This window comes from Crocodylus siamensis, chromosome 5 (assembly GCF_052110815.1).
Source record: "Crocodylus siamensis isolate JL-2025a chromosome 5, ASM5211081v1, whole genome shotgun sequence".
Classification (NCBI taxonomy): domain Eukaryota; kingdom Metazoa; phylum Chordata; order Crocodylia; family Crocodylidae; genus Crocodylus; species Crocodylus siamensis.
The window spans coordinates 27,995,895-28,022,852 of NC_143399.1; the positions used below are offsets into that span (position 1 = coordinate 27,995,895).

General features: G+C 43.2%; 1 protein-coding gene across 7 annotated transcripts in view; it reads right to left on the bottom strand.

Annotated features, from left to right (window-relative positions):
• Nucleotides 1-26,366, bottom strand: part of MCOLN2 (mucolipin TRP cation channel 2) — a 35,098-nt gene extending 8,732 nt beyond the window's left edge. For 4 of the 7 annotated variants that reach the window (XR_016442437.1, XR_016442439.1, XR_016442438.1 and 1 more), the window contains exons 1-11: nt 25,680-25,927; nt 22,156-22,315; nt 17,175-17,348; nt 10,613-10,766; nt 10,005-10,098; nt 9,814-9,910; nt 8,938-9,037; nt 4,295-4,410; nt 3,096-3,245; nt 856-957; nt 625-747 (exon numbers count right to left, since the gene is read on the bottom strand). Coding sequence is in view for 1 of the 7 variants with exons in the window: in XM_090048169.1 (XP_089904295.1) it covers nt 625-747; nt 856-957; nt 3,096-3,245; nt 4,295-4,410; nt 8,938-9,037; nt 9,814-9,910; nt 10,005-10,098; nt 10,613-10,766; nt 17,175-17,348; nt 22,156-22,315; nt 25,680-25,795 (1,386 nt within the window). In the remaining 6 variants the exon portion in view is untranslated. Of the gene's footprint in view, nt 1-624; nt 748-855; nt 958-3,095; nt 3,246-4,294; nt 4,411-8,937; nt 9,038-9,813; nt 9,911-10,004; nt 10,099-10,612; nt 10,767-15,384; nt 15,534-17,174; nt 17,349-22,155; nt 22,316-25,679; nt 25,928-26,118 lie in introns of those variants that run through there. The other 3 variants (XR_016442440.1, XR_016442441.1, XR_016442442.1) reach the window with 3 other exon arrangements.
• Nucleotides 26,367-26,958: the final 592 nt, after the last annotated feature.

A 26,958-nucleotide genomic window follows, 5' to 3' on the forward strand; every position in this document is an offset into this window, starting at 1 on the left:
TTCTTTCCTTGTTAGAGCACTTTACACATCAAGCCAAGTAACTAGCTTTTGATATTTATTTAAACTGCAATTTTTATTTTGTGATGTAGCAAACAATGCTTGGAGATGTCCTGCATAAATGCTAAACTTACTGATTTTCCAAATCATATTTTAGGATCACGATCCTGTGTGCAAAAGTTTTTCCTACTACTCCTCTTAGGGTAAAAGCTACAAGCAATGAAAAACCCCCAAGATGACAAGTGGGGGCTAAAAGTGTCAGCATCCAGGTTGTACATACAGTATGGCATGGTTCAGCTCCAGTGCAACAATGAAAGGGGGGAGAATTTCAGGAAGTTCTGGTGCAGGTGCTATTGTGGTAGTATTTGAAGTGGCAGCAGGGAAGTTTATATACACGCATTGTGGATGCAGTAGTAATGGCTGCTTATTTAAGGCCAAGATACATTTTGCCGTAAAAAGCTTCAACTATTTAGTTACATGTTGAGAATACAGGGCTCCCTAACCTCAAGTTACATACATGAAGTAAAGACTATAATGAAGATTTGTATCTAAATATTTAATGAAGATTCCTTATTTCAGATATTTCTGCAGTTACTTCATTTTTAAGGTCTCCTAATATTTACATACCTTTTCGTGATAAGGCCCCAGTACAATCCAGCCACAGAAAGTATAGCCAAGATAGATCATCCCAGCACAACAGCAAAACCTTAGCACTTTGGGTAGTGATGCCTGCATTGTTAAAATGAGCACCTGGAAAAGTGGGGTATAAGGGAAGAGACGATAAGAAGGACACATTAAAGGATATGGAAGTGAACAACAAACTTGTTTCAGCTGTTGAGCACCTAATTCCATACTTACATTGTATGTTTGGAAATATCCCAAGTATCTGATGACTCCAACCCAAACAAACAGAGTGGATGTTCCAAGTAAAATGCTGCAAACGTCATAACTTGTGAGGTTCTGAAAAATGCAACACACCAATGAGTAACAAAACATATTGAGAGACACCTTTGCATGAAACAATACAGCTTTAAAATCCATATGGAAAGACTGGAAGATTGGAATACTATTAGTCTAAGCAGTCTCAGTTTACATTCCAATTCCTGTTGGACTGTGAATAACAAAGCGCACAGGAACAAGAATTCGCTTAAAGCCTCTGAGCACTGCATGGCGTTCAACATGGGTACAAGAACATTGGACATTTAGACTGAATTCTCATGGAAGTCCAAGAAAAGAGCTTAGTATTTATTATTCTTCAGCTTATGGAAAAACTAGTCATGGTGCTTCTGCCTACACTAATATTTTCAGCAGCATTAATGATCACCTAGTGACCCTGTTAACTTGAAACAGTTTCTGGCTACACAAAGGGTTTATACTGCTCATGGCCATAAGAAGTAATTGTATGTGGCTCTGCTTTGAGGCCTAGAACTGCCACGCAGTCACAGTAAACAGGTAGACAAAAATAAGGGTGTTCACAGACATGGGGGAAACAAACACACAAAAAACAAAAAAAACCCAGCACTTTACTTTCAGCTCAGTGTGCCCCCCTGCACCAAGCACAGCGCATGCCCGGAAGAGGAACTGCATCAATTTGACCCAGCTCCCCAGTGTATAGCTGATTCAGCTATTAGATAAAAGCCCCAGAAAGCCACGCTGAAGTGCGCAAGCTATACAGATGCTAGGGAGTCAGGTCAAACTGATGCAATTCCTCTTCTGGTAAAACACTCTTTGTTCCCCACCCCCCACATCTGTCAACAACCTAAAGTTTTTATCTCTCCACTGCGCCTGTGATCAATTTTGCCCGCCCTTGTTCACATACTGCTTGTGCTATTCTGTGCACGTATCACTAGCATTCAGAGCATGCTGTCTGCCCAGATATTCCAAGAACATCCCTATGCAGACGCATCAGTCTGCGTGAATACGCAAATTCTGTTAACATAAGGCTGCGTTGTGGGAAAGGGAAAAAGATACCCCATCCCCCAAAAAAGCCCCAAAACAACAAAAATACTTGTTGCTCTCTAGAACGAGCAGGTTGCAAAGGACTATCAAGACACCACTGTAGTTGTGGCCTAGGCAGTCCATGAAAGCAAGTTACAGCAGTTACAGTTCCACCCCTATGCACTGCAGTTTGGGTACACTTTAGTACAGATGTCAAAAAGCCTGAGGCTGAATAGATTCAATCTTTACATTCAATAAACTGATTTAACCTAAATGAGTTAAGTCTGATACTACATCCATCCAGATTTATCTTAAACAGGTTTTGGCCACTTTGAAGGTAGTTTATGTACACTGAACTTCTGTTGTGTTACAGACTTGAGCTTGTTTCTGATTACTTATACCATGGTTTGTATGCAATTTCTGTCCCTAGCCTTAGAGACTGCTGTTTGTCAAGCGACCATTTCTTGATTGATATTGTTCAGAGTATAATTTATAACATAAGCACTGCACATTAGTCACTTCTTAAAAAGTGATGGTAAATATTTCTATTCCATATCCCAGGTGCACATAACAAAGATGGTTCCTCATGTAGTTATGCCTGGCATACTTAGACCCTGATCCTTGAAATATCATCTCTACATGCTGCTGAGACAGACAAGAGGTGACAACTTGCAGAGTGTTAGCACACCTTCTACAAAATTTTAATGCTTGTAAAAAAACCTGGACATAAAGGGCAGATTTTTTGTTGGCTTTATTAAAATACAGCATGAGCCACATCCATTTAATCTTTCAAAAGTACCTATAACCATATCTACTTTATATAACTGTACATTTTCTTTTTATGTAGTTCTACAAAACTAATGTATAGATTTTGTATCTGCCTTAGTGTTTGCCTTATGGACTCGAGGAAAAGTGTAAGCACAGATGAGGAAGTACAACATTCTCTGGTCTCAATCAAACTAGCTGAGCTGGTACCAGACAGAAAATGCATAACTGGTGGCAATGGATGAGGAGGAAAAGCAATAGCAACAAAAAAGAGGAGAAACCAGACCAAACTACTGAAACAAAACAATCAGATTTGGTTTCCCCTATTGCAAGCAGGTTTAAATACACATAAGATTAAATGCATGCAAGAACAACATTAGAATGTTAACTCTCACCTTGGCTTTTATTTCCATTTTAAGTATAGATCCAACGATTGTCATCATATCACTGATAATCACCAGGACATACCATCCATTTATAAACTCCAGACGGTCAGCATGACAGACATGGCGTTGATATTTTTCCAAGAAAAAATTCACAAATCTCTGCATTAAATAAGTATTTAGATATCTGATTACCGATTCCCCCTTTTGGAGAAAGAATCTCTCCTACAAGTGCTCTAGCACCAGAGCAGAGCTCAAGTACATACTTGAATTAGATATGTTGAAAGAACATACTGCTTCTATATTATTTGTTAGAGTTAGATTAATATGAAGGCAACAGTAGTAACAACAACAAACAGTCAGCATAGGAAAAGAGATATTTAATTGCATCTCTGCCAAGTAAATGCTATTTTTACTATTGTGCATACCAACTGCATGTTCTACATTATGCATGACAACCCACTGACTGTCCCTTGCATTCTCTATTGATGGGTTAGTGCTCCTATCCCAGCTCCTCAGAGCAGTATGACAAACCCTTTGCTGAACTGTGTCCCATTCACCTTTGTCCTGTTTGCAGATTACACAGACAGCATGTTGATTAAGGTAACTGGATACCACATATCCTGTGTTCTCCTCTTTCCAGTCATGCACCCACGCCCTAGCTCCCTTCAGGAGCAGATTTTCCAATGAACAACAACCAGAAAAAGTATCAGACCCCTGCTTACAGGAATTTACTTAATGAAAATTTAAATGTCTGAATATTTTAGACTGAGAAAAAGAAAAAAACAACAACCCACAACTCAGGGTTAAGAACACTTATTTTAAGGATGCACAATTTTTGCTGCTTAGAACAAGAAATGAGAAGTTTGGCAGAATTTTATACACGATTCTTTGAACGAAGTCAATTGCAAAACATCCAGAAGATTTTAATGGGCAAGGATTTCACCTTGTAGATATTAAATTAATTTTTTTTTTTTATTACAGGAGCATTCAGGAGTGCTACTTTGTAGTGCTGGGAGCAACTAGCTGTAGAGGCACACAGTGAAACTGAGCTCTCAGGCTGGACCTAGACCCTTTCCTATCATGCCTCCATGCTTTCTAACAGTGCATCACATTCACCTAACAACCCAAAATTAATCACTGTTCAGTAGAATTTAAAACTTAGAAAACAGTGGGAACATAATACCCAGAGACAAGAAAGCTGTACTTACTTTTTGCAGTTTTAGAGCAAGAATAATGGATCGTGTACAGAGAATAAGGGAAGCAAAGCAACTTACGATGACAAATCCATCAAACACCAGAATGTACTGAGTGTTCTTCTGAACAACTATTTAAAAAAATATGAAGAATTAGATTTCTGCATATTTGTTTGAGCAAAGAACTCAAAAAGTGGTCTGCAAATGACAAAGAGCTTCAATAAGTATTGAAGCAGTTATATCGTCATCTTACTTCAATAACAGCCTGAAAGTAATGCAATTTTCTTTAAACTATTTGAAATTAAGAAATTTTGTTGACAGATCAAATATTGCCTACCATAGGGTAATGTCTTTCTAGTCATCCATTTTTTTTCCAAAGTGTATTAGTTACTTCACAGAAGTTGCATATGGCAGAAATTGGCACATGAATTTAATAAGACAGAAAGACCTCCCTCCCTCACCTTCCCCCCAACATCTATGAAGATGAAATAAATATTGTTTTGTGGATCTCTCAACTTATACCAAAAACTGCTACAGCAGCAAGGAAATTTGAGGCACATTTTCAAGTCAGTATCAATATTCAACTGATCCAACGGAGAGAGAATTCTCTCAATTTAAGTAAATATATTCCTCCTTTTCAAAAATGTGTCAAAAGTAATTTTTTTTTTTACATATTTCATACACACACACAATAAAATATAATATATGCATGCCTTCTGGTAATTATTTTGTATATAAGCATTTTGCACACAGTACAGAACGAAGCCATTTATCAACTAAGATCAGTAAACTGAACTGAACTAATCACCTATTTGTTATGCAGGTAAGTTACAGGAAAATAGACAGCTGTAAGAAATGAATACATGGATACAAGCCCCAGAACAGAAAGGAGTAGAAAACTAAATAACACAACTCCAATATCATTAAGATTAGGGTAGAAGAAGAGGGAGCAATAAGTAGCTGGGCTCCAATCATGGGCAGATCCAGGATTTACTAAATGGGGGTGCAGCACAACACCCTTCAGGTGGGGGGAGGTGGGAGAGGAACAAGGCATGGTTGTAGCCCCTGGGCTGGCAGGTGACACCAGGGAGCCAGGCAGGGAGCAGATGCATGGGGTGGGGGAGCATGACCTGCCCACTACCACTGCTACCCCAGGCTGACTTGGCAGGGAAGAGGGTATTAGGGGGAGTCCCAGAGTATATGGAGCCAGGCTCCGTCAGAAACAGCAGTGGCAACACCCAGGTTCTTCCTCCTAGCACTGCTCCCTCCTCTCCTCACCCCTTCCCTGCAGGTGTCTCCTGCTGGCTAGGAGCAGGCACTGGAGGAAGGACCCTTTAATGCCCCCCTGTCCTCAGCCAAGCCCAGCTCCCCACCCAGCTGTGCTCCAGGGAGCAGCTGTAATGGGGCAAGAGGTGTTCTGGGGCAGCCCTGCATCAGCTCAGGGCAGTGTGGGACAGGTTCCTCCAGTGCCTGCTACCAGCCAGCAGGGTGACACCTGGTGAAGGCAGTAGGGAGCAGGGGCAGGAAGAGGAAACCTGCTCACTGTGGCTGGGGTGGGAGACAAGTAGCTTTGGGGTTTCCCCTGCACTTGGGGACAGAGATGATGGTACCAGAAGGGAAATGCAACCACATTGCTGCACCCCCATTGAATCTGCCCCTAACTCCAACCATACCAAAAAGTAATGGGTCATTTGGCTAAAGAGAAAATTCTTCCTGCATTGTTCTTTTTAAAATCAAGACCTCCTGTAGTGCAACACAAAATCCTATCAGTTTTACTACTGTATCCTAGCCTTTAATAGCAATTGTGAGGTTCACATTCATTAAAAACTGGTGACAAAGGCATGTAGCACTTTGCCTTACTAAGCATTTTTCTGAAGTGAAGCCTTTAAAAACATTCATATCTTCCTTAAGATCAGATGAATGCTTAAACAATGCAAGAAAAATGTAGATACTGTTTTTATTTGTATTGTTTCCCAGAAATAGCAGCATGGACAATCTTATTTCTCACAAAGCCCTTAGAGTCACAGTAAGCTTCTAGTCAAAAGGAAAAAAGTTTAAATTTCCAAGGGAAAAAAAAAAGTTGCAGGTGTCTGAGTTTCAGTATTCATCATTGCTTGAAAAGCCCATGTTGAAATTCAGTCTACTGGAACTAAGTGGCAGAAGAATCAAATTCTATGAAAAGGGGTTTAAATTCTCTTTCCACCCACCTAGCTCCTAAGTCAATGACCTTCAGAAAAATATAAAAACAAACAAAAAAACAAACTCATGGGATCTTGAAACTCAGACTGTCACCCAACATTTACTATTGGAAATCTGCATGCTAGAAGTCTGGATCTGATGACCAGGGATCCGGGTTTTCTGTTTCCATGGAAAAAATGGGAATTTTTCCCCTTTAAAGGAGAAAAACCTCAGGAAACTACAGGTTTCCCCTTGAAGGCTGGCACAATTCCAGACAGCAAGGGGCTGCTTGGGGCTGGGGGGAGTGGGAGAAGGATGATCAGAGGGAGGGGACCACACGCATGTGCATGTGCATTATACACATATGCACGTAGTTGGAAGTGAAGCTAGGCAGCATGGTGAAGAGCAGCTCCTTACAGGTAAGTCAATGAGAGGAGGTGGGGGGCATAGGTAATGCGGGGGTGGGGGAGGGGGCATGTGCTCCCCTAGATTACTGTGCCCACAGTGGGGCATGGGGCTGCAACCTGGCTGAACCAGCACCCGGCAGGAGCCACAGCCACCTCTGCGGCCCAGCAGGTGGGACCCGGCGAGGGAGAGTGCAGCAGGGTGGGAAGGCTTGGTGCGCTTGCCCCCCCAGGTACCACCTATGGGGTCGCCTATGCCCACACAACCCGTCCCACACATATCCCCCATCCCCACACCCCCCCGACCCACACACTGGGGGACTTTGTGAGTGATGGACACCAACAGGGTTGGGGGGTGGAATACTGAGTTGGGAGTGAGGGCCACTGGCAGGGCTAGGGGGGTGGGCAATGGCAGGGACAGGGTACCGGCATATCAGGGCTGCTCAGTGCCACAAAGCAGTGGTGGGGCGATCTGGATCCTGGCAAGTGAAGGAGACAGGGAGAGCTCTGGTTTTGCATCATTAAAAACCCCAAATCAAACACCAACATATATAGGTATTTAGAATTTTATTATAATGATTGAGGCTTCCAAATTGCTTTAAAATCATAAATATATCAATAAAACATTTTGTTCAACTGATACCTATATATATGCATTACATTTTAATCATGGAAAAACACAGACTTCAGGGTTTTTAAATCAAAGAATTCTGGATTTTTTAACAAAGAAAAATCAGGATCCCCGCTGATGACATTACATAGTCATTTTAACCAGTGAGCCATCACCCTTGTATCTGGTAAGTATGACAAGCAGACCACAGGTTAACTGCTTTCGTATAGCTGCCTGCATGCATCTTAGATCACAACCCACAAACGGAAGAACAACTGTTTACTTATCAGGCGAACACAGGAGCAGAGCACATGGCACAGATCCATAAGGATTAAACTGTATACCCAGAGATTCCTTCTGCTGAGGTACTAAAGTGACTGAAATAACCATTATGGGACAACAGTCAGATATTTTGTCCAGGACCTTAGAAATGCCTAGGAGACACGCATGCATTTAAGTAACAAAAATATACTCTTTTGAAATAGGTTTTTGCTCCTGTTGCAACACAGATCTTCAGACTGACTCTGGCAATATAAACCAGCTCTCAAGCTGGCTTTTGTCTGCCCCTTAGAAATTTCTAGTGTATTAGCACTGTTTCTACACTAAACCCTTTCTAGTACTTGTGTTCTTTAGAGCACCAGGTGGGGGGGGGGAGAAGAGGGGAAATGGGAATAAATAGTTGATTAGTTTAATTTAGAGTTTACTGATCTTACTCCTTGCTCCTATCTCCACTGAGCTCTATACACAGGATGTCCCTTTGGCCATGAAAGCTCATGCCTCTCTGAACAGTTAGTTTGCTGCCTCCCCTTTAAAAAGAAAAGACAAAAAGAAACACACAGCTAAACTAATCTTTCTGCTCAGAGAAATAAGGAAAACAAGAGGTGGTGCCAACACGAGCACGGTCAGAGAAAGTTAATGCAAAGGCCAATAGGGAAATCCAGGTAAATAAAAAAGTAAGTTCAGGGAGAACACCAGCAGAGCCAAGAATAAAAACAAGATCTCACTTCCTGGCCCACTTGGCTACACCTCCCAAACAGACAGCCAAGGAGGAATAGGATCCATGACTACATGCATTTGGTGAGAGCAGGAGAGGGGAAAAAGGGTTAGCACTAGCACAGAAAAAGAATGTACAACTAGGAGAAAAGTAAACGAAAATATTAAGGTGAATATAAAAAATATTCCCCAATGCCAGTCTCCTTTGTGGAAAGGACATAGACTACAAACTTGGGCCATTTAAAAAGAATACTAAATTAATGCACTAGAGAGTATAAGGCAGGGAGCGATACCATAATCATGTCTATCTTTCTATTATTCACTGGTCAATAGCAACCTAGTGAGAATGTGCTTTCTAGTAAAATTAAGCCCGTTGTTTATTAATATGGGCACAGATAGAACCAGTCATAATAGTTGAGTGGAGATTTGCAGGAAGCAACAGGTTTTCATCGCACAGCTTGCACAATACTTACTGGAACCAGATATATACCAGTCCTTGCATTCTTGAATATCGGCATCACTATCAAAGTAGATTTTCACCTTACCACTGTGTGCTTTGTTGTTGAAAGTAATCTGCAAAACAAACAAAAATTCATCATTTCAGTTTTATATATAAAAGCAAAATAGTAAGTTATACTAGTCTTAAAAAGGCCTTGGAAGACATAGCAATACCCAGCTCTATGAAGATAGCACATCTGAGAACTTTTTTTTTTTGAGCTAAAATGAAACATTTAAAAAGTTAATTCAAAGCTTTGAGTTTTCTTCTGAAGAACAAAACATTCATAGGTAGCAGGCCCAGCTCATGAATGCTGAGGTGATGGGGCGGATGAAGCATCCCATAGGAGCGCAGGGGGGGGGGTCCCCCGCACACTTGGTGACAGACCCAGAAGTGGACCAGAAGTACCAATCGGCTGTGGGGGGACCCTGGGTGCACCTCCCCAGACCCTGGAAGCACCAGTCACCGAGCCGGGGGGGCAGTGTCCCTGTACGCTCCGCAGCAGACCTGAAAGTAGACTGGAAGTACTTCCCCCGCAACGCTCCCATGGGATGCTCAATCTGAAAAAACATACAAAGCTGTCTATCTCCAAATCCAAATCGAATCTTCAGATTCAGATTTGGCCAAGTCAAAATGAGACAGTGATGTAAATCAGCGAATCGAATGACTGTCCCTTGAATCAGGCTGAATCCAAATCAAATCCCGCCCACTTTGCTTACCCCTAATTCATAGATGTTATTGTCATTAATTACATACTATTACTTTTAATTTGTAGCTAAGTTGTACATGAAACAAAATTTGCTAAAATTTTAGACAACTTGATTCTATGCATGTAAGACTGGAATTCACTTACAGTATTCTGAAATGCATAGCAGTCAGGCAGTTCACGGGCATGGATTGTTTGTAGATCAATGCCCTTAAGTTTAAAGGCGAGTTCAACCTGTATAAGCCTAAACAAAAAGAATAAGATAGAAATCAGAAAAGTTAAGTGTAGTATATTCCATTATTTTCATATGATTAATGCGTCTTTAAAAAAAAGTTTACCTATAAAATTCAAGATTGAAAAATGATGAATTCTTTATGTCCAAGTCATTAAACTTCTTATTAGCTAGTGCCTGTGGTTCTAAGCGAATACAATCTAAAAAAGGAAGAGAAAGATATTTTTACAAGTCTTATATTTAAAAAGGGATTAAAATACGGAAGGTACTCAAAGTTAGGTGCTACTTTGAGAGCAGCAGGCTGTCCCTGAACAGGCTTACTAATGGATTCCCCCTCCCTGGGCAGGGAAGGGGGCGAGGAGAGGCAGGAAGGAGAGCCACAGGTCCTAGTAACTCCTTATAATGCCTCCTGGCTGGATAGCATGCTGCCACACGCTCTTATAATAAGCTCAAACCAGGGGGCTCTATTCTATCTGAGGGCTTGCATCTGCCTTTGCCTGTAGTGTCCCATTTTTGCAGCACTTCAAAGTGCCAGGGTACTTGTAAGATTTGTAGCGCTTTATCTTTCCAAGTTAACTTTCCCTATGTCATTGTAAAAGTACAACTGCTGAATAAAAACTTAATAGTTTTTTAAAAAAAATCATTGTTGATTTGTCATTACAGTACAGAAAGCATCCACAGCAGCACTTTTTAAAAACTGTAGAAGGATTGTACCTGTTTCAATGGCAACATCTATATTCAGCGTATCATTGGACGGAAGCATTGTGCCTTTCTTGTACTGCTGTTTACATATTTTTAAGCCTGACCCATCATCTTCGTCATGTTCATAACCAAGTGTTCCCAGGGATACATTCTTTAATTGATGGTACTAATTCAAGAACAAAAGTTTCAGTTAACTTAATTTATTTCTTACCATATTCCTTAATGTATGGCTGTAAGTATCTACTAATGCCTAAGTAAATGGGTGTAGGCAAAAACATAATTTTTTTCTTTCCTGCATGAGAATAGTCCATAATACAACTTTTAAGGTAACTTTTGTCCATGTATTGCAAAATCACCAAGTTCAACCTCCATGCAAGGTACACAAATAAATGAATGCCACGTAGACACAGGAGTCAAACATCCCAAATCAGCAGCAAAGTCTAAACTACTCTCCACAAGTCTCAAATCATAGCTGGTAACATCCTGCTACTACCCAGGGGCATATTATGTAACTTACATTAAAAAGTATTAGGCTCAACTGTTCCAGCTGCTTCAAAACCCTTAGATGAAAAATGTAATGACTTTTCAGAATTAGAAATATATATTTAAAACAAAGTTAACACAATCGTCTTAACAAAAGAGCTTTAATGAGATGGCCAGTTAGAACAAAAGAAATTCAAAGCCTTTAATAATACATCTCAGAGGAAAAACCCCAAACTGTTGATGATTTTGGTAATTATAATTCTGCCCCCCACCCCAGACAAGAGCGAAGGTAAGCAGCTTCAGAAAAGGGTTGGGATGACCTACCACTATTAGTTGACTAGTTTATTGCCACCCAGTCAGACTCAAACCACAAAGACCCATAGAAAATAAGGGTCGGAAGGGACTCAGGAGATCATCTTTCTAGTCTAACCGCAAGCTCAAAGCAGGACCATGCCTGGTTAGACCATTCCATCCCAGCCAGGGCTTTGTCTACCTGGGCCTTAAAAACCTCCAAGGATGGAGATTCCACCACCTGTCTGGGTAACCTGTTCCAGTGCTTCACCACCCTCCTAGTGTGAAAATGTTTCCTAATATCCAACCTAAAACTTCCCTTGCTGCAACCTGAGACCATTGCTCCTTGTTCTGTCAATGTTTTATTTTTGGCTCTTTTCTATTTCCCCCTTCCCTCTCCCCAACACCCTGTTCCCGCTTCCAACCCTATCCCATTAGGGAGGCAAAGCAGAAGAAAAGAGTTGCTGCCTGGGAGATTTGGGAAGTAATTTCACCTTCCTGCCCTCCCATTTTCTGATCTGTACAATACTGAATAATGCAGACATTATCTGAGATCTACCAACAGAAAGCGCTATATATAAGCCAGATAAGATTTTTGCTATGGCCATGCTTTTCAGGCCTGTACACTACTGGGGAGACTAGCAGGGACTCAGCTCTTCATATAAGATTCAGACACTTGCACCACCTAGGAAGTGACCATGCAAACAACCGTTTGTCTGCCAGCTCAGCTGAACACCAATTGATATTGCTCAAAGGAGCTTGACAGACAGATAATAAAAGAAGACCAAACCATCACAACTAACTTATGCCCCTCCACCATAAAAAAAATCAAGAGCACCTAAATGCCCTGCCAACAGGCTAATGCTATAGTCAAACATCCTTTGAAGGCTTCCAGAAGGCTTATCTGTATGCTTTTCTAAGGGGAAATCCTGCCTCAATCTCCTAGAGTTCTCTCAGGCTGTTAACAAGTGTATAAAAAAAGGGAATCCAGCTGACATAACATATTTGGATTTTCAAAAAGCCTTTCAACAAGGTACCTCAAAGGCTTTTAAAAAACTGGGCTGCCAAGGATTGGAGGGAAGTTTATTATGTGATTTGAGAACTGGTTAAAAGACAGGAAACAAAGGATATGGCTAAATGGTCACTGTTCAGGATACAAGAAGCACAAAAGTGGGATCCTGCAAGGATATGTGCTGGGCTTGGTTTTGTTCAACATTTTCATTAATCACCTGGAAATAGGGATACACAGTGAAAACTCCAAATTTGCAGATGATACTAAGTTGGTCCAGATAGTCAAATCCCAAGCTGACAGAAAAAGTACAGAAAGATATCATCAAGCTGAGGGGCAGAAAGTGGCAGATGAATTTCAATGTTGATGAGTACAAGATAATGCACTGGGGGAAAATAACCTCAACTATATGTACACAATGCTGAGAAAGAGACCTTAGAGCCATTGTAGAGAGTTCTTTAAAAAAAAAAACAAAAAAACCCCCAAACAGCTCAATATGCAGCAGCAACCCAAAACTAAATAAAAATGTTGGACATCATTAAAAAGGCACTGAAAAAAAAAAAGGAAGGTATCATGCCACTACACAAATCCATGATGCACCCACATGTTGAATACTGTATGCAGTGGGGTCTGTGCATCTCAGAAGGGCTGCATGAAGATTATAAGTAGTACACAGAAGGCCAATCAAGATGATCTAGGGCATGAAGCAGCTAGCCTCTTTAGTCTCTGCTGGTATGGCAAGACTCCTGAGTTTTGAACGGAGAAGGATGGGCGGGGGAGAGGACGGGCTTCAAATGTGACAAAGGTCTATAAAAATCATGAAGTGTAGACAAAGTGAACAGGGAACTGTTATTCACCAAATTCCAGAATGCTAGAATTAGGATGCACCCACTGAAGTTTGCAAGAGACAGGTTTAAAATTAAGAGAAAGGGGTTTGGTTTTTATTTATAAATCCCGCTCCTCCCCTCCCCCGCCAAAACACAACAAACAGATCATACAATTAACTTGTGGAACTCATTACCACATGAGGTTGTAGAGGCAGATAGTATAGCAGGTTCAAGGGACTAAATAGAATCATTGATAATAGATCCACTAATAACTATTAAACAGAACAGCCATGAGTATCTCTCTAAACCAATGAGTTGATGCCAAGGAGGGTATGACAAGGGATGCACCACTCTAGACATACCCTGTAAAGCATTCACTTCTCAGGGTTTCTCTTGGGAATCAAGCTTGCAAACTAAGTGCTAACATTGCATAGCACTCTGCATGCAAAGGATCCCAAGTTACCCCATGGTGGCATGGCATCCTGCTCAGGAACCTAAATACATATGGTCAAGGTTATAAAAAAAGAACCTAGCAATTCTGGGTAGCCAATCTGAAGGGGTGTAAAAATATGCGTAATCCCTGAAACTGTCCTGTCTTGAGTTGTATTCCCAAAAGTCAGCAGCCTTTTCTTTGAAAAATCAGACTTCATATATTCAGTCTAGCTGGAATCAGAGAATCATAAAAAATTAGGGTTAATGACCTCAGGAGGTCATTTATTCCAACCCCTGCTCAAAGCAGCGCCAGCCCCAACTAGATCATTCCAGCCAGGGCTCTGTACCTTAAAAACCTCCAAGGATGGAGATTCTACCACCTCTCTAGGTAACCTGTTCCAGTGTTTCACCACACTCCTAATGAGGATTTTTTTTCCTAACATCCAACTTAAATCTCCCTTGCTGCAACTTGAGACCATTGTTCCTTGTTCTGTCATCTCTCAACACTGAGAACAGTCTCACTCCATCCTCTTTGGAACCACTTTTCAGGTAGTTAAAGGCTGCTAGTAAATCCGCCCTCAGTCTTCTCTTCTGCAAACAAGCCCAGTTCCCTCAGCCCAGTTCCCTCTTAAGTCATATGCCCCAGCTCCCTCACCATTTGTATTGCCCTCCATTGGACTCTCCTCAATTTGTCCACATCCCTTCTATAGTGGGGGGCCCAAAATTGGACACAGTACTCTAGATGTTGCCTCACATACAGGGGAATAATTATTTCCCTCAATCTGTTAGTTACATTCCTATCAATGCAGCCCAGTATGCCATTAGCTTTCTTGGCAACCAGGGCACACTGTTGACTCATATCCAGCTTATTGTCCACTGTCGCCCCCAGGTCCTTTCCTTCAGAACTGCTGGTTAGCCTGCTGGTCCCAAGCTTGTAGCAGTGTATGGGATTTTTTGTCTTAAATGCAGAACTAATGAGATTTATGTTGGCCCAATGCTCCAATTTGTCTAGGTCATTCTGAAACCTACCTCTACCCTACTACACAGCTTGGTGCCATCTACGAACTTGCTAAGGGCGCAATCCATCCCATCCTCCAAATCATTCATGAAGATATTGAACAAAATAGGCCCCAGGACCAACCTATGGTGCACTCCACTTGATACCAGCTGCCAACTAGTTCCCTGGATCCTCCTTCTTCCCTTTCTTAAAAGATGGACACTACTATATTTGCCCTTTTCCCATCATCTGGGACCTTGCCCAATCACTATGAGTTTTCAAAGAAAATGGTCAGCAGCCCTACAATTACATCAGCCAACTCGGCACCCTTGGATGCACTACATCTGGCCCCATGGACTTGTACACACCCAGATTTTCTAAACTGTCCCTAACATGTCACCACTGAGGACTGCTCCCTCTCTCCCCAAACTGTGCAGTCTGGTGCAGTAGTCTGGGAGCTGACCTTGCCTGTGAAGACTAAGGTGAAAAAGACATTGAGCACTTCAGCCTTTTCTTCATCATCTGTCACTAGGTTGCCTCCCCCATTCAGTACTGGACCCACACCTTCCCTGACCTTCCTCTAGTTGTTAACATACTTGTAGGAACCTTTCTTGTTACCCTTCATGTCCCTTGGTAGCTGTAACTCCAATTGTGCTTTGGTCATCCTTCTTCCCTGCATGCCTGAGAAATATTCTTATACTCCTCTCTACTTGTTTGTCCAAGCTTCCATGTATTGTAAACTTACTTTTTTATGCTTAAGCTCACCGAAGAGTTCTCTGCTAAGCCAAGCTGGCTGCTTCCCACATTTGCTATTCTTCCTGCACATCCAGATGATCTGTTCCCATAAGGTTTCTTTAAAATACAACCAGCTCTCCTGGACTCCTTTCCCCCTCAGCCTGTTCTCCCAAGGATCTTGCCCATCAGTTCCTTGAGGGAGTCAAAGTCTGCTTTTCTGAAGCCCAGGGTCCATACTCTGCTGCTCTCCTTTCTTCAGAATCACTCACAGGCTGGAAGTGTGGACTACTGCAAAACTACCTGGTCTAGTATAAGACTGTGGAAAAAGCTCCTCTAAAAACAGGAAGATGTTTTTCTTTAATAAAGACATCATACAAAGAAACCTGATTTGATGCCAGTATTGCACACTTGGATCCTGTTTGATGATATACAATCTATCACTTCACTACTGTCTTCTACCTGGGGCTTCAAATCAGCCTTAGTGCCTATAAGAGGAAGAAAGAAAGGAAAGAAAAAAGTAAAGTGGAAAGGTGAGAAAAGAAAGAAGAAATACTAAAATCAAAAACAGCAGTATAACTGAAGAAAAATTCTACAGGAAAAAGGACAGCGAATACCCATATGTACATGCCAGGATCAGAATTGTGGACTCACACTCCTGTTTTAAACCCTCCCCTCCCCCCACTTTCCTCCTAGGCTCATTTGGTGCATCAAAAAACCCCACAAATTTGTTCTACTGAGCATTCTTCATGGTACCAGAGAAACTGCCAGGCAGCAGAGGCCTGATATCAGGACATGCCCACACTAAAGGGAGTGAAGCTATTTAAAATGCTATAGGTTGCTAAAGTGCTGTAAAATACAATGCTTCAAATTTAATACCTCATTTAACAAGGGTTAATTTAAAGTGCTGTACCCATTTTTAAAATGCCATAAAGCCATGCACTTCTGTTAGGTCACATCAATAAAGCGCTTTAAATGACAAAAAAACCAACTTCTGTACACACCTAGGGTGACTTTTGCATTCCACTAGCCCTGAGCAGCTATACTAGCTTTTTATAAAGATGCCATCACCAAACCATGAAACGTTGCTCAGTTCTAAATTAAATCCCAAAATTGCACAAATGCTCAAATGTCCCAGGACTGGGAAGGATCAAGAGCGTCATTCCTCACACTGTTGATCTTTACTGGGCCACAAGAAACCTGAGCCACATCTGATTTATAACAAGGGAAGATTTCTGTTCCCCTTTTCAATTGTATTCTATTCAATGTACATGTTATAAATCCCAACATCCAGTTTGTGTTATCTATAAGTTTAGCTGCCCCCACACTTTAAAAAAAAATAACTAAGGGAGTTGGCAATCGTCTTATTCACAATCCTTTAAAAATGCCACACAGAAAAATTGAAGTTGGTGCCCCAACATTCCTGGAAGCATTGTATTCCAGTGCTAAAGCTTCTAGCAATCTCACAACAAAGCTGCAATTGAATATAGCTAAAAGCATAAATTTGTTGAATACCTAGCACATATGTACCCCAAGGCCCATTTCTACTCAAAGTAAAAATCCATACAACTTCTTTGATATAACTGGAAATCAAACTAATATCAACAGAAATTCAGAGTTGTGCATTTTGATAGCCATAAAGTAACACTGAGCAATGCCTCCACCCTGACCAGTAAGTCCCATTTAAAATGGAACCTTACTGGTTGCAAATACCCTAGCTAGAACAGAAAATAGATACCAATGACATCTTAGTGACTGTGACCTAATGTTATTCATTGCTTACTGATTACACAGAAAACTTACCTGATTAATAGCAAAAAAGATGCTGTCATAAACATCCTGCTGTGTGTATACACTTCTACTATAATCGTCTTCATCAACACCTGAATAGCCTTTCAGAAATAGATGCTTAAATGCAACAGTGTTTTCTTCTTTGAAAGAAACTACTAACTGATTACTTAAACCAAAAAGGATAAGCTGAAAACAAAAACAAAAACAGCCAAAGTCAGTGTAGCGTTCCACCAGTAACATTTTGATGGCAGTAGAGTTCTTTACGTCCTTAAATAATGGATTAGTTACCAGTTAGAAAGTTATGAAATTTCTATTCTGCATCATTATTAGGTGTTTAAGTGCTAACAAAACAAGCTCAAGAAAGAATTATTTCCTGAATCCAGAAGAAGAAATGTACATAATCAAAACAAAACAAAACAAGGTAAATTTCTACTTGAAAAGTTTCAAAAACCTGCACTATGAATCAATAAAACTATGAGCTTTCTGCTGGAAAAAAATCAATCATTTGAACTCATGCCCTCCTTTGATAAAGCAGCAATTCAGACTGAAACCATACTGAATTTTAAAAGAGCTTTCATAATAAAAAATAACTCCATTAAATAAAAGTTTACTGCAAGCAACATAATGGACTTTAGTTACTGGTAGTTACTAATACTGCCTTATGAAATCTGGTCAGTTCACAATTATTCTGCTGTCCCTTCCCATCTGGCAGTTTATCCTTAGAGCTGAACACTAAAGCAAGATTCAGTCTATTCTGACATTCTCAAGGGATGTAAAAAAATCCCAAACTGTAATGGTAATTTTGCTGATAATTTTGATAATAATGTCGCAGGCATGCCAGAATGCAGTTTAGTCTCCCACTCTAAAACCAGGTGAAGCATTTTTAGACTAAGAGTAGTAACTTTTTTTCATTTGTTATTCAAGAGTATGCGCCCAGTTACAAAAGGGGTCAATGTACTTGTGGAAAAACTGCCATTACCACCATGTAACTTTCTATGCTACTGCTACCCTTCAATATCCCCTTAAAAAAACCTCTTCGGAAACATCAAATGCTTTACTCCAGATGTATTTGAGCAGACCAAGTGAGACACTGAATGGGTTATGAAAGAACAGATCAAAAGTAAGAGTGAGAGAAGAAACTCCAAACAAACTCCTGTCCTTGTTAGTAAAAAGTGAAAAATGCTGAGGGCTCCATTGTTTCTGCACAGATTTAACCTTTGTTTAAAGAAGAACCAATGCATGCACCAGTGGAAAAACAATGACATTAAAGAAGGGGTCTTCCTGAACCTGCAGGCAGCTCTAGCACATCTGCTACTAAGTTTACTGGTAGAATGAACAGAAATCTAAACCCCAGGGCAATGCAGAGAGTAACAGATAGTTTAATTTTACACACACATGCACACCCCCCACACCCCACCTGAAGTGGAACCTTTGAGAGACACCAAGTGAAGGAGTCATTTTCCCCAACCCCAACAGCAGGGGGAGGCACTCCACATTGCTGTCAGACCACTCTCCCTTATTTTTTCTTCTCTATCAGAAGCAGAATTACTTGGCTCATTAGCTCAGAATTATCTTAAGTCCTACAAAAGCCAGTAAAATGAGGGAAAGCACAGAAGAAAAAAGTACAAAGAAATGATCAGAGAATGAAAAAAGAGAGAGATAAGGACAGGCTGAAAATCCTTCTCTCAGATAAGTAAACTCCCAGGGTTTGTATTACTGCAGCTTTTTAAGGATAAAAAAGGAAAATCCATTTTTCTCCCTCCAGTGAGTACATCCTTGTCTCTCCTGGAGAGTAACTTGTTACTTCTGAGCTAAATGAGTATACAGGGACACACTATTAGCAGCAAGGCATGTTTGTGGCAGGTCTGCAACCAGAAAAAGCAGAAAAGGGGATTCCAGGTCATCCATGCACAGTTATATCCATGCAGCCTTTAGAACCAGCCCTGAATTCTCACCACAATGTCTGCAGGATTCTTCAGGGGATTGAGCGGGGTTTGGGAATAGCTAGTTAGATGCTCTGTGAATTGCAAAGTTGTTAAAGTAGTGTTAATGAATAAAGTCATGACACTTCCACCTTAATAGCTGTATGTTCGAGATCTTCTGAATTGTGAAGAGAAGTGCAGTAGGCTGGTGATGATTTTGGAAAATGTGGAATCTAAAGTACCTTAGTACAATATTGGATAAAACCTACTCATATTTGAAAACCTCTTCTGCATTCCAGAAAATAAGACACAAACAGCCTTTACTTTACTGTAGGGTACCCAGCCTCAGTCCAGAATTTGAGGATCATCGTTAGGACCAGCCCATGTGCCCATTAACAATCCTCTTCATCAGCAGTTGCATGAGGACTGGAATGAGAGGCATTCCATTCTGAAAGGTGCTAAAAAGGTTAAGGCACCTGAATTGGCTAGAAGCCTTAGAAAGCAGAACAATGCACCATCTCTTACAATGACAGACAGACAATCCCAACATGAGAGGCAGGCAGAACAGAGGCTGGAACAGCAAGCAGAGGATCAAGGAATCCTCCTGTCACTTCAGAACTAAGGGTTGATGGGTTAGGATGAATTAAGTAGCAGTGAAGGTTACAAAGCCTCCCTGTGAGTATAGATACTGCCTCATTCCACAGAACTGCAAGTCTGCATGCAAAAACTTGTGGGTAGTATAACAATCCACTAAGCAATGTATAAAAAGCTACACCAGCAGCTGGTAGGCAATTCTGGAAACAGGATACTATTGCTCATTACTTTGTGATAATTCTTGCAGGAAATTTTGATGGAAGCCATAAACTGCTTTTTGTGGCTAGATCAGGCGAAAATTGTCACTTCTGTCTCCACCCGATATTACCAGGTTGTGCCTATGCTAACCTTCCCCACCACAAGCCTGGAAGAGAACCTCACCACTGTTCTCAGCAAAATTACAGTCAGAAGCAACTGTGCCAGAACTAGCACAGGCCTGGATAAGACTTGCAATGGTTTGCATTAGACAACCCGGTTATTAGAACACCAGCAGCCATCATCTGGAACTCTGTATAGGTTAACACACTGTTAACATTGAGTGAAGAGGGCAATCTCACTTGCCTATGTGGCTAGAAGGGGGTCAGAAAGCAAAGGAGACTTTATCTAAAAGCATGGATAAATAAAAGAGAGCATCAAGCACTGATACCAAGTTCTAGCAACTGAGCTTATATTTGGGAATTGTACATACCCGTTTAATGGATACCATTCTAGAACGGATACTATTCTATTCTGCCTTGACTGTTTGTCTTAAACCAGTGCACTGGTTGTAATCAGGTGACACACAGACACTGTAACCCATTCCCAGTTCAGTCATCACCCTGATTTTGCCAGAGAGCTATTCACAGATCTAGACTGAATGTTCAGGGTTGTTGGCTACATTAATAGCACAGCATCTGCACTTGTTGGATTGGATGTCTGCCAACAATATCAAGATCCAAGATCAAGTCTATCAGACCTGTGTGCGCAATGGGAAGCACGGAGCATATAGTGGGGCAGCAGCAATGAAGCCACACATTTCAGAACCACGCCATGACATTAGTGCTTGCCTGCCCTAAAACAGGTGGCCAACCTGCAGTACACATGCTGCCAAATGGCATGGGCAGCCTGCAGCACATGGCACAGAGGACAGGGGGCAGAAAGCAGAGCAGCAGAATGATAAAGGAGCAGAAAGATTGGCAGAAAGTGTAAGCAATTAGTCAGGGAAAGGGACTGGAGTGGCAACTGGGGAGGGTGCAACACTAATTTGTGGCATGCCTGCCAAAAAGGTTGCCCCCAGTGATTTTGAACAACTCACCCTTCCCCTCAAAACACATGAACACTTTGGCTAAGTACAGACAGAAAAAAAGCCTGAGTCTGAATCAATTCAATCTTTACAGGTTACTCTAAACTGCATAGATTGAACTGAGAAGCAAGTGAATAGACATTTACTTTTGATTCTGGACATGCAGACACATGCCTGCAGTGGCTCAGGCTAGAAGCTGGGTGGGGGGGCGGGGGGGGTTTCTAAGACAAGCTCTCCCTTTCCTTCAGCAGTGCAAGAAGGCTGGAGGGAAGCTGGGAGAGAAGTCCTCCGGGAGGAAAAGCCTGGAGCTTTTCCTCCCTCCCTGCTTGAGCTGGGTGCTGACAGGCCCGCTGAGTATGATTGGGGGCAGGGGGTAAGCCCCCACCCTGGCCTGCGTGGTCCCCAACAAGGGTGGGCCTGGAGTGGGGGGGCAGGAGAGAGGGGAAGCAGCCCCTGCCAGGCTTTTCCCCACTTCCACTTGGGTGATGGTATGGCCAGACACCTGCCCTGGGCCAGCACACTGAGGCAGAGCAGGGGAGGGTCCCCCCGCCCCCTTCCACCTCAGTGTGCCAGGCCATGGCCAGCATCTGGCCATGCCCTCACCCCCGCCACTCATGTCATTGGGAGAGGGGGTTTACACTCTCCTCCCTCCCCTTGGCCTCAGTGTGCCGGCCTGGGGATAGTGTCTGGCCACACCCCCACCTCCTCCGCTGGAGGGGTGAGTAGGGGAAAAGCCTGTGAGTGGCTGCTTTGCCCCTACCAAGCAGACCCAGCTGCGGTCCCAAGCAGGGTTTCCCACCCCCTTCTCAGCCAGCCAGAACAGTGACAGTGCTCCAGCTGGGGAGCAGAGGCACAGAGCTAACCCTGCTCCAGTGGAACAGATGGCACAGCCCAGGGCTGCAAAGCATCCTGGGATGCTGAGAGACTTTAAGTTAATTTGAACCAGGAAGGTGTCTGGGACAGAAATTCCATAAACCAGTTTGACTTAAATCAGTTAAGTCCCACAGTGCTCACCTACCCTTCTTCTTAGGAGTTTCCATTCCGTTCTTCTAATATGGGTTTTTTTTTCTGAAAAATCTCCTATATTACTAAAGACTGACCAAGGAGTGTAATACTTTGGGACCACTGATTTGTTGCTCCTCCTGCATCTTTTAGATTTTGTAACAGTGTATTTAAGAAAGAAAAAAAATACTACCTGTGTAGTAACCATAACTATCTTCAGAATCTGCAAACCCAGTTTCCACGGTATTTGGCGTCTGGCTCTGTATTTTTCACATGGATTCATAAAATAAAACTTCAAGTCCTCCTTTAGAGCCTCCTCTCTGAAATCTGAATCTGGTCGAGCCATCATATTTCTGCCATAAATAAGATGTTAATTAGAAATCCATAGAAGGTCTTGGCAAGAGCTTGCCACACATTACAGACTCATCTCACAGATTTCTGTTTGGGTTGCAAGTCTGTGCAAACAGAAATGAAGTTTCTACAGTGAAGTGGAACAAAAATTCTGTTAGCACCATGCAACTTACAATAACCACCACCCTACCCCCTACCCCCCCATACTTCCTTACCCCAGCATATCCTTTAAAGGTCAGTTCCCTAAAATACCTCCAAGAAATAACAGGAGTTTGCATCTACTATGAAGACTGGTACATTTTCAAAAGGTAATGATAGTAATGTACATGTGATTTTTAAAGCATTTAGCTTAAATAACCCTCACTTACCCTGCAGAAAATTACCCTTAGAGGCAGAAACACTTAGAACAGGCTTTGAAGAGCCTTAGCAAAGCAGCATGGAGAAATCTGCATTTCCATTGCTCATGATGAGCAAGAATATTTTTAGTTTCCAGGCCTATCAAGGCATGGAACTTCCCCTTCCTCAAACATTACATATAGCGTAGCACAACCACCACCAACCCACTCATGTTCTAAGCATGTAAAAAGGGGTCATGTTGCTTGTCAGATTTCAGTAGCATGGTGAGTTCACGCTTAGAACTTTACAAAAAGCAAAGGTTTCTCCTCTGATTTCCCAACTTCCTGGTCAAGGTTTCAAGTATAGGTAAGTGCTTCCCTGCTTCAAAGTCTTAAAAATATAGACTAAATTTGTTAGTTTCTCTCTAGTTCAAGATCATTTCATTTGAAAGTGGCTACAAAACATGATTATTCAGTTTGGTCCTATCAGACTTTCATAAACAATTCATTATCTAGAATTTCATTCAGATGGCAGCTTCCCTACTTCGACCGAATGTTTAAAAAGCAGGCAAAGTTTCCAAAACACACATCAATATCTAATTAATGTTTGTTCCTGTCCACCTGAAATTTGTATTTATCTAAGGTTCTGCACTCTATGATCATCCATATTTTTACATGAAGTAACCAAAAGCTCACATAATTCATAGTACCAGCTCTTTCCTCAGAGAAATAAAATTTACTAAGACAAGAGCAGTACAGTACTAGCCCCTATTAAGCAACTGAAAACATTTTTAACCTGTATGCTTCTAGATTATCTTTATTACATAGCAATTACTTTTACAATTCAGTTAAAGTTAGCTTTAAATCAACAGAATTACAAAAAAATAAACAAACAAAACAACTTGGAGGAAATCATAGCTATTTTTAACATTTCCCTAAATCTGATCAGAAAACTAGGCAAAACAAGCAAGTTTTAGCCATGTCCAAAAATATTTTAAGAAATATCAACTTGGACTATCAACTGAAAACATTTATGCCTCAAAAATATACCTTTTAGAGTTACAAGGAATGGGGAAGGATCCAAAAAGAAATTAGAAAAAAATGTTTTATGGTAGAGTAAACAATGATGGGAACAGGTCAGCTAGAGACTAGCATGATTTGGTAGGTTCACTTGAATATGTAGATGTAAACATACAACCTTGCAAGTGACTGTGTTAATACAGTAATGCTGTGAGGATGCAATGTCTGCAGTTACAACAGCTCATCAAAAGCTAATCCATACATTCTGCATAGCTCTAGTGTTGTTTCACAGTCACTATCATTCTCACTCAAATTAGGCTGTCCCTAATTAGGCCAGTTTGAGCATACCATCTGAAACAAAACATGGCAGTCCAGATAAGCCCTGTAAAGGACTTGGTAACACTAGATAACCAACTGAACATGAGCTCCTACTGCTGTGCTATTGCTATGCATGGCAAACATGATCGTTGACCGTACAAGCAACAGAATATCAAAGAGCACCAGGGAAGAGGCGTAGCATTAGCAAGACCTGGAAATCAAACAACAGAACATGACATAAGGAGGATGCTGGTGAACTCAGAAGGAGACAGAACAGAACTGAAGTCTGGAAAACATGTCTTATAGCAAGGTGTTTAGAGAGAAAACGATCAGTGTCAAAAGCTACTTGCAGGAAAGATTTCTATTTGACATCTCTGACCTAGCAGAAAAAATACATTACAAGATTCTGCAGCTCAAAACCGAAGCCAGTAAATTGGATGGGAAGCAGCAACATATTTTTAGAATAAACAGGATGCAGCTTTTACTGGCAAGGTTATTTAAGGTCACGTTCTGCTGGTCAGATGAGATCAGGGTGCAGCATGGGTGCCACAAGTGGGATGGGTAGCTGCTGTGTGGGGTATGCAGCAGATCAGGGAGGTCACAGGCAGCAGTGCCAGAGGGAAGAGACGCCAGGAAGCAGAGCAGCAAATCAGGGAGGTGAAGTGCATCAGTGGCACCTGGGGAGGGTTTGTAGCCAATTTGTGGCACACCTACAAAAAAGGATGGCCCCCATTCCACTATATACAATTACAGTGGTGCCTTTTGGCTTAAAAATAACTTGACTTCAGAAGAAGTAACTGCCTAACAGCCAGAGAATGGAGCCTAGCACCACCCCTGTACGTTTTATATACAGGATGGAGTTAAGAACCAGGACAAAGAAAACTTGCCCAGTCATAAAGGTGTGAAAAATATGATGCAAGCCTCCCATTTTCTAGTGCTGGGCCTCAGCTTGAGCTCCGGGATCAAGCAATTCCATCTTAAAAAGACCTGTACTTGAAGACTGTCACACATCCACTGAACGCTCATCTGGCAACACGGGTTTGTTCACATTACAAAACATATGAGTGCAGATACAAGCGCAAAGAATGGGATCGCACCGCTGCAGCGCTCGGCACCCAGACGCCTGGTCCTTCTGGGGAGCTTGTCATCATTAGTTCTCAAAGCACTTGCCCAGTGAGACAAGTGCAGCTACTCTCGTCTTCCGCGACTGGCTTGGTTAATGTAGACCAGCCCGTGTAAAACCGGCTGTGACTGAATGCTGTGTCAACTCGACCAATGTTCCCAGATTCGATCTTAAGACTGTGGGGGAGACAAGCTGGCAGAGCTGTCACGCGCAGCCCTGAGCTCGCCCGGGGCTAGGTCCCGCGCAGGGTCGCCCCGGCCGTGTCCGCACACACTGGCACTCGGGAGCCGCCGGTCACGTCGCCCTCTCGCAGGCACGCACCGACCCGCGTCCCGGAACAGGCCGAGCGGCTGCCGCCGGCCCCGGGTCGAGGGGCAGGGGCTCGGGCTGCCTCGGCCAGGGCGCTGCCTGCGCAGGGCTGAGGCTGCGCAGAGCCTGGAGGCGCCCGCGCTCCGAGCCGACGGCAGGCTCCCCCGAGCACACCGAGGGGGCGGCCGCCCCTTCCCGGGCGCAGCCCCGCGCCCCCCGCCCCGCCCCGCCCTGCCCTGCCCTGCCCTGCCCTGCCCTCACCCGGGCTGCACGGGGCCGCCGCCGCCGCCTTCGGGCAGGGTGCGGAGCGCCAGCTCCATGGGGCGGCCGGGCCGGGGCGGCCGCCGGGCGCGCTGGCAGCAGGGCGCGGGACTCATGCGGGCCGGGGCAGCGCGGGCGGGTCACGTGCAGCGGCCGCAGGACTCGACCTCCCGGCCTGGGCCCGCCTACAGCCGGGCCGCGGCGCCCCGCGCCGGCTATAAAGCGGCTGCTCGCGCCCACGTGCGGCCCCGGCCCGCGCTGCCCCCGCCCCGGCCCCGGCCCCGGCCCCGTTCCCGCGCGCTGCGGGGGAGGGGGCGCGCGGCCCGCCCGGCGGGTGCTGCGGCAGGACAGCCCGGGGCTGTCAAGGAGAACGGTACGAGGTAAGCCTCGTGGCCCCCGAGGCAGGGACCTGCTCCGCTCGGCGCCGCGTCGGTCCTACCCGGGGGCGCGCTGGGAAGACGGCGGAGGCTCCGCGCTGAGGCGCCGGGCAGAGCCCGCTCCCACACGGCCGCTCGGGGACCGGCGCGTTTACAGCCGAGCGCACCTCCCGTCAGCCAGCAAGGCATAAATCAATACGGATTGCACAAACTTTGTCGAGGGAGCGAGCAGGAAACCGCCTTTCTGAAGTGGCTCTAGGTGCACGTCCACACTTCTCAACCTCTTCAAGTCCAAGGTTTAAATGCTAATTTCAAAGGACCCCATTTCTCACCTTTTCTACAAAATGGTGCTTCAAATTTTTTCACCGTGAAATACATTTTTCAGTGGACCCCTGTGAAGTATGTAGGTAGCCCTGTCTTTAAAGTATTTTCAGCCTTGGCTTCTAGGGAATGGGACTAATCCATTGCCCCCTTCATAGCTGAAGCCGTCGGGAGGGGATCTGGGGTCCATGAGATGGCAGGGTGGCAAACTTTGGAGTTTGGGGTTTTTTTTAAATGTGGACGGTCAAACTTGCTTCTGCAGTTCAGGGAATACTTTAGGGTTAAATCAGTAAACAGAACAATCCTATCTCTTTCCAGGGTAGCTCTTCCTAAGCAGGACATTTTCTGATTCTTTCTGAAGAAAGGGCTATTTAAAGGAATTACTAACTGTCAGACTGTGTCACAAAAGACCCCCCACCTCCTCCCCCCATCCAGCAGCTGCTGCACAATTCAGAGGGTTACAGCACCTTGCTGGCAGAGAACTACAGTGTTAATCCCACGCATATCTGCTCCCAATTTTCATTTTGGAACTGGAGGATCTTAGAGGGTGGCTGGTTACTGCAACAAGCTGGGATGAGAAG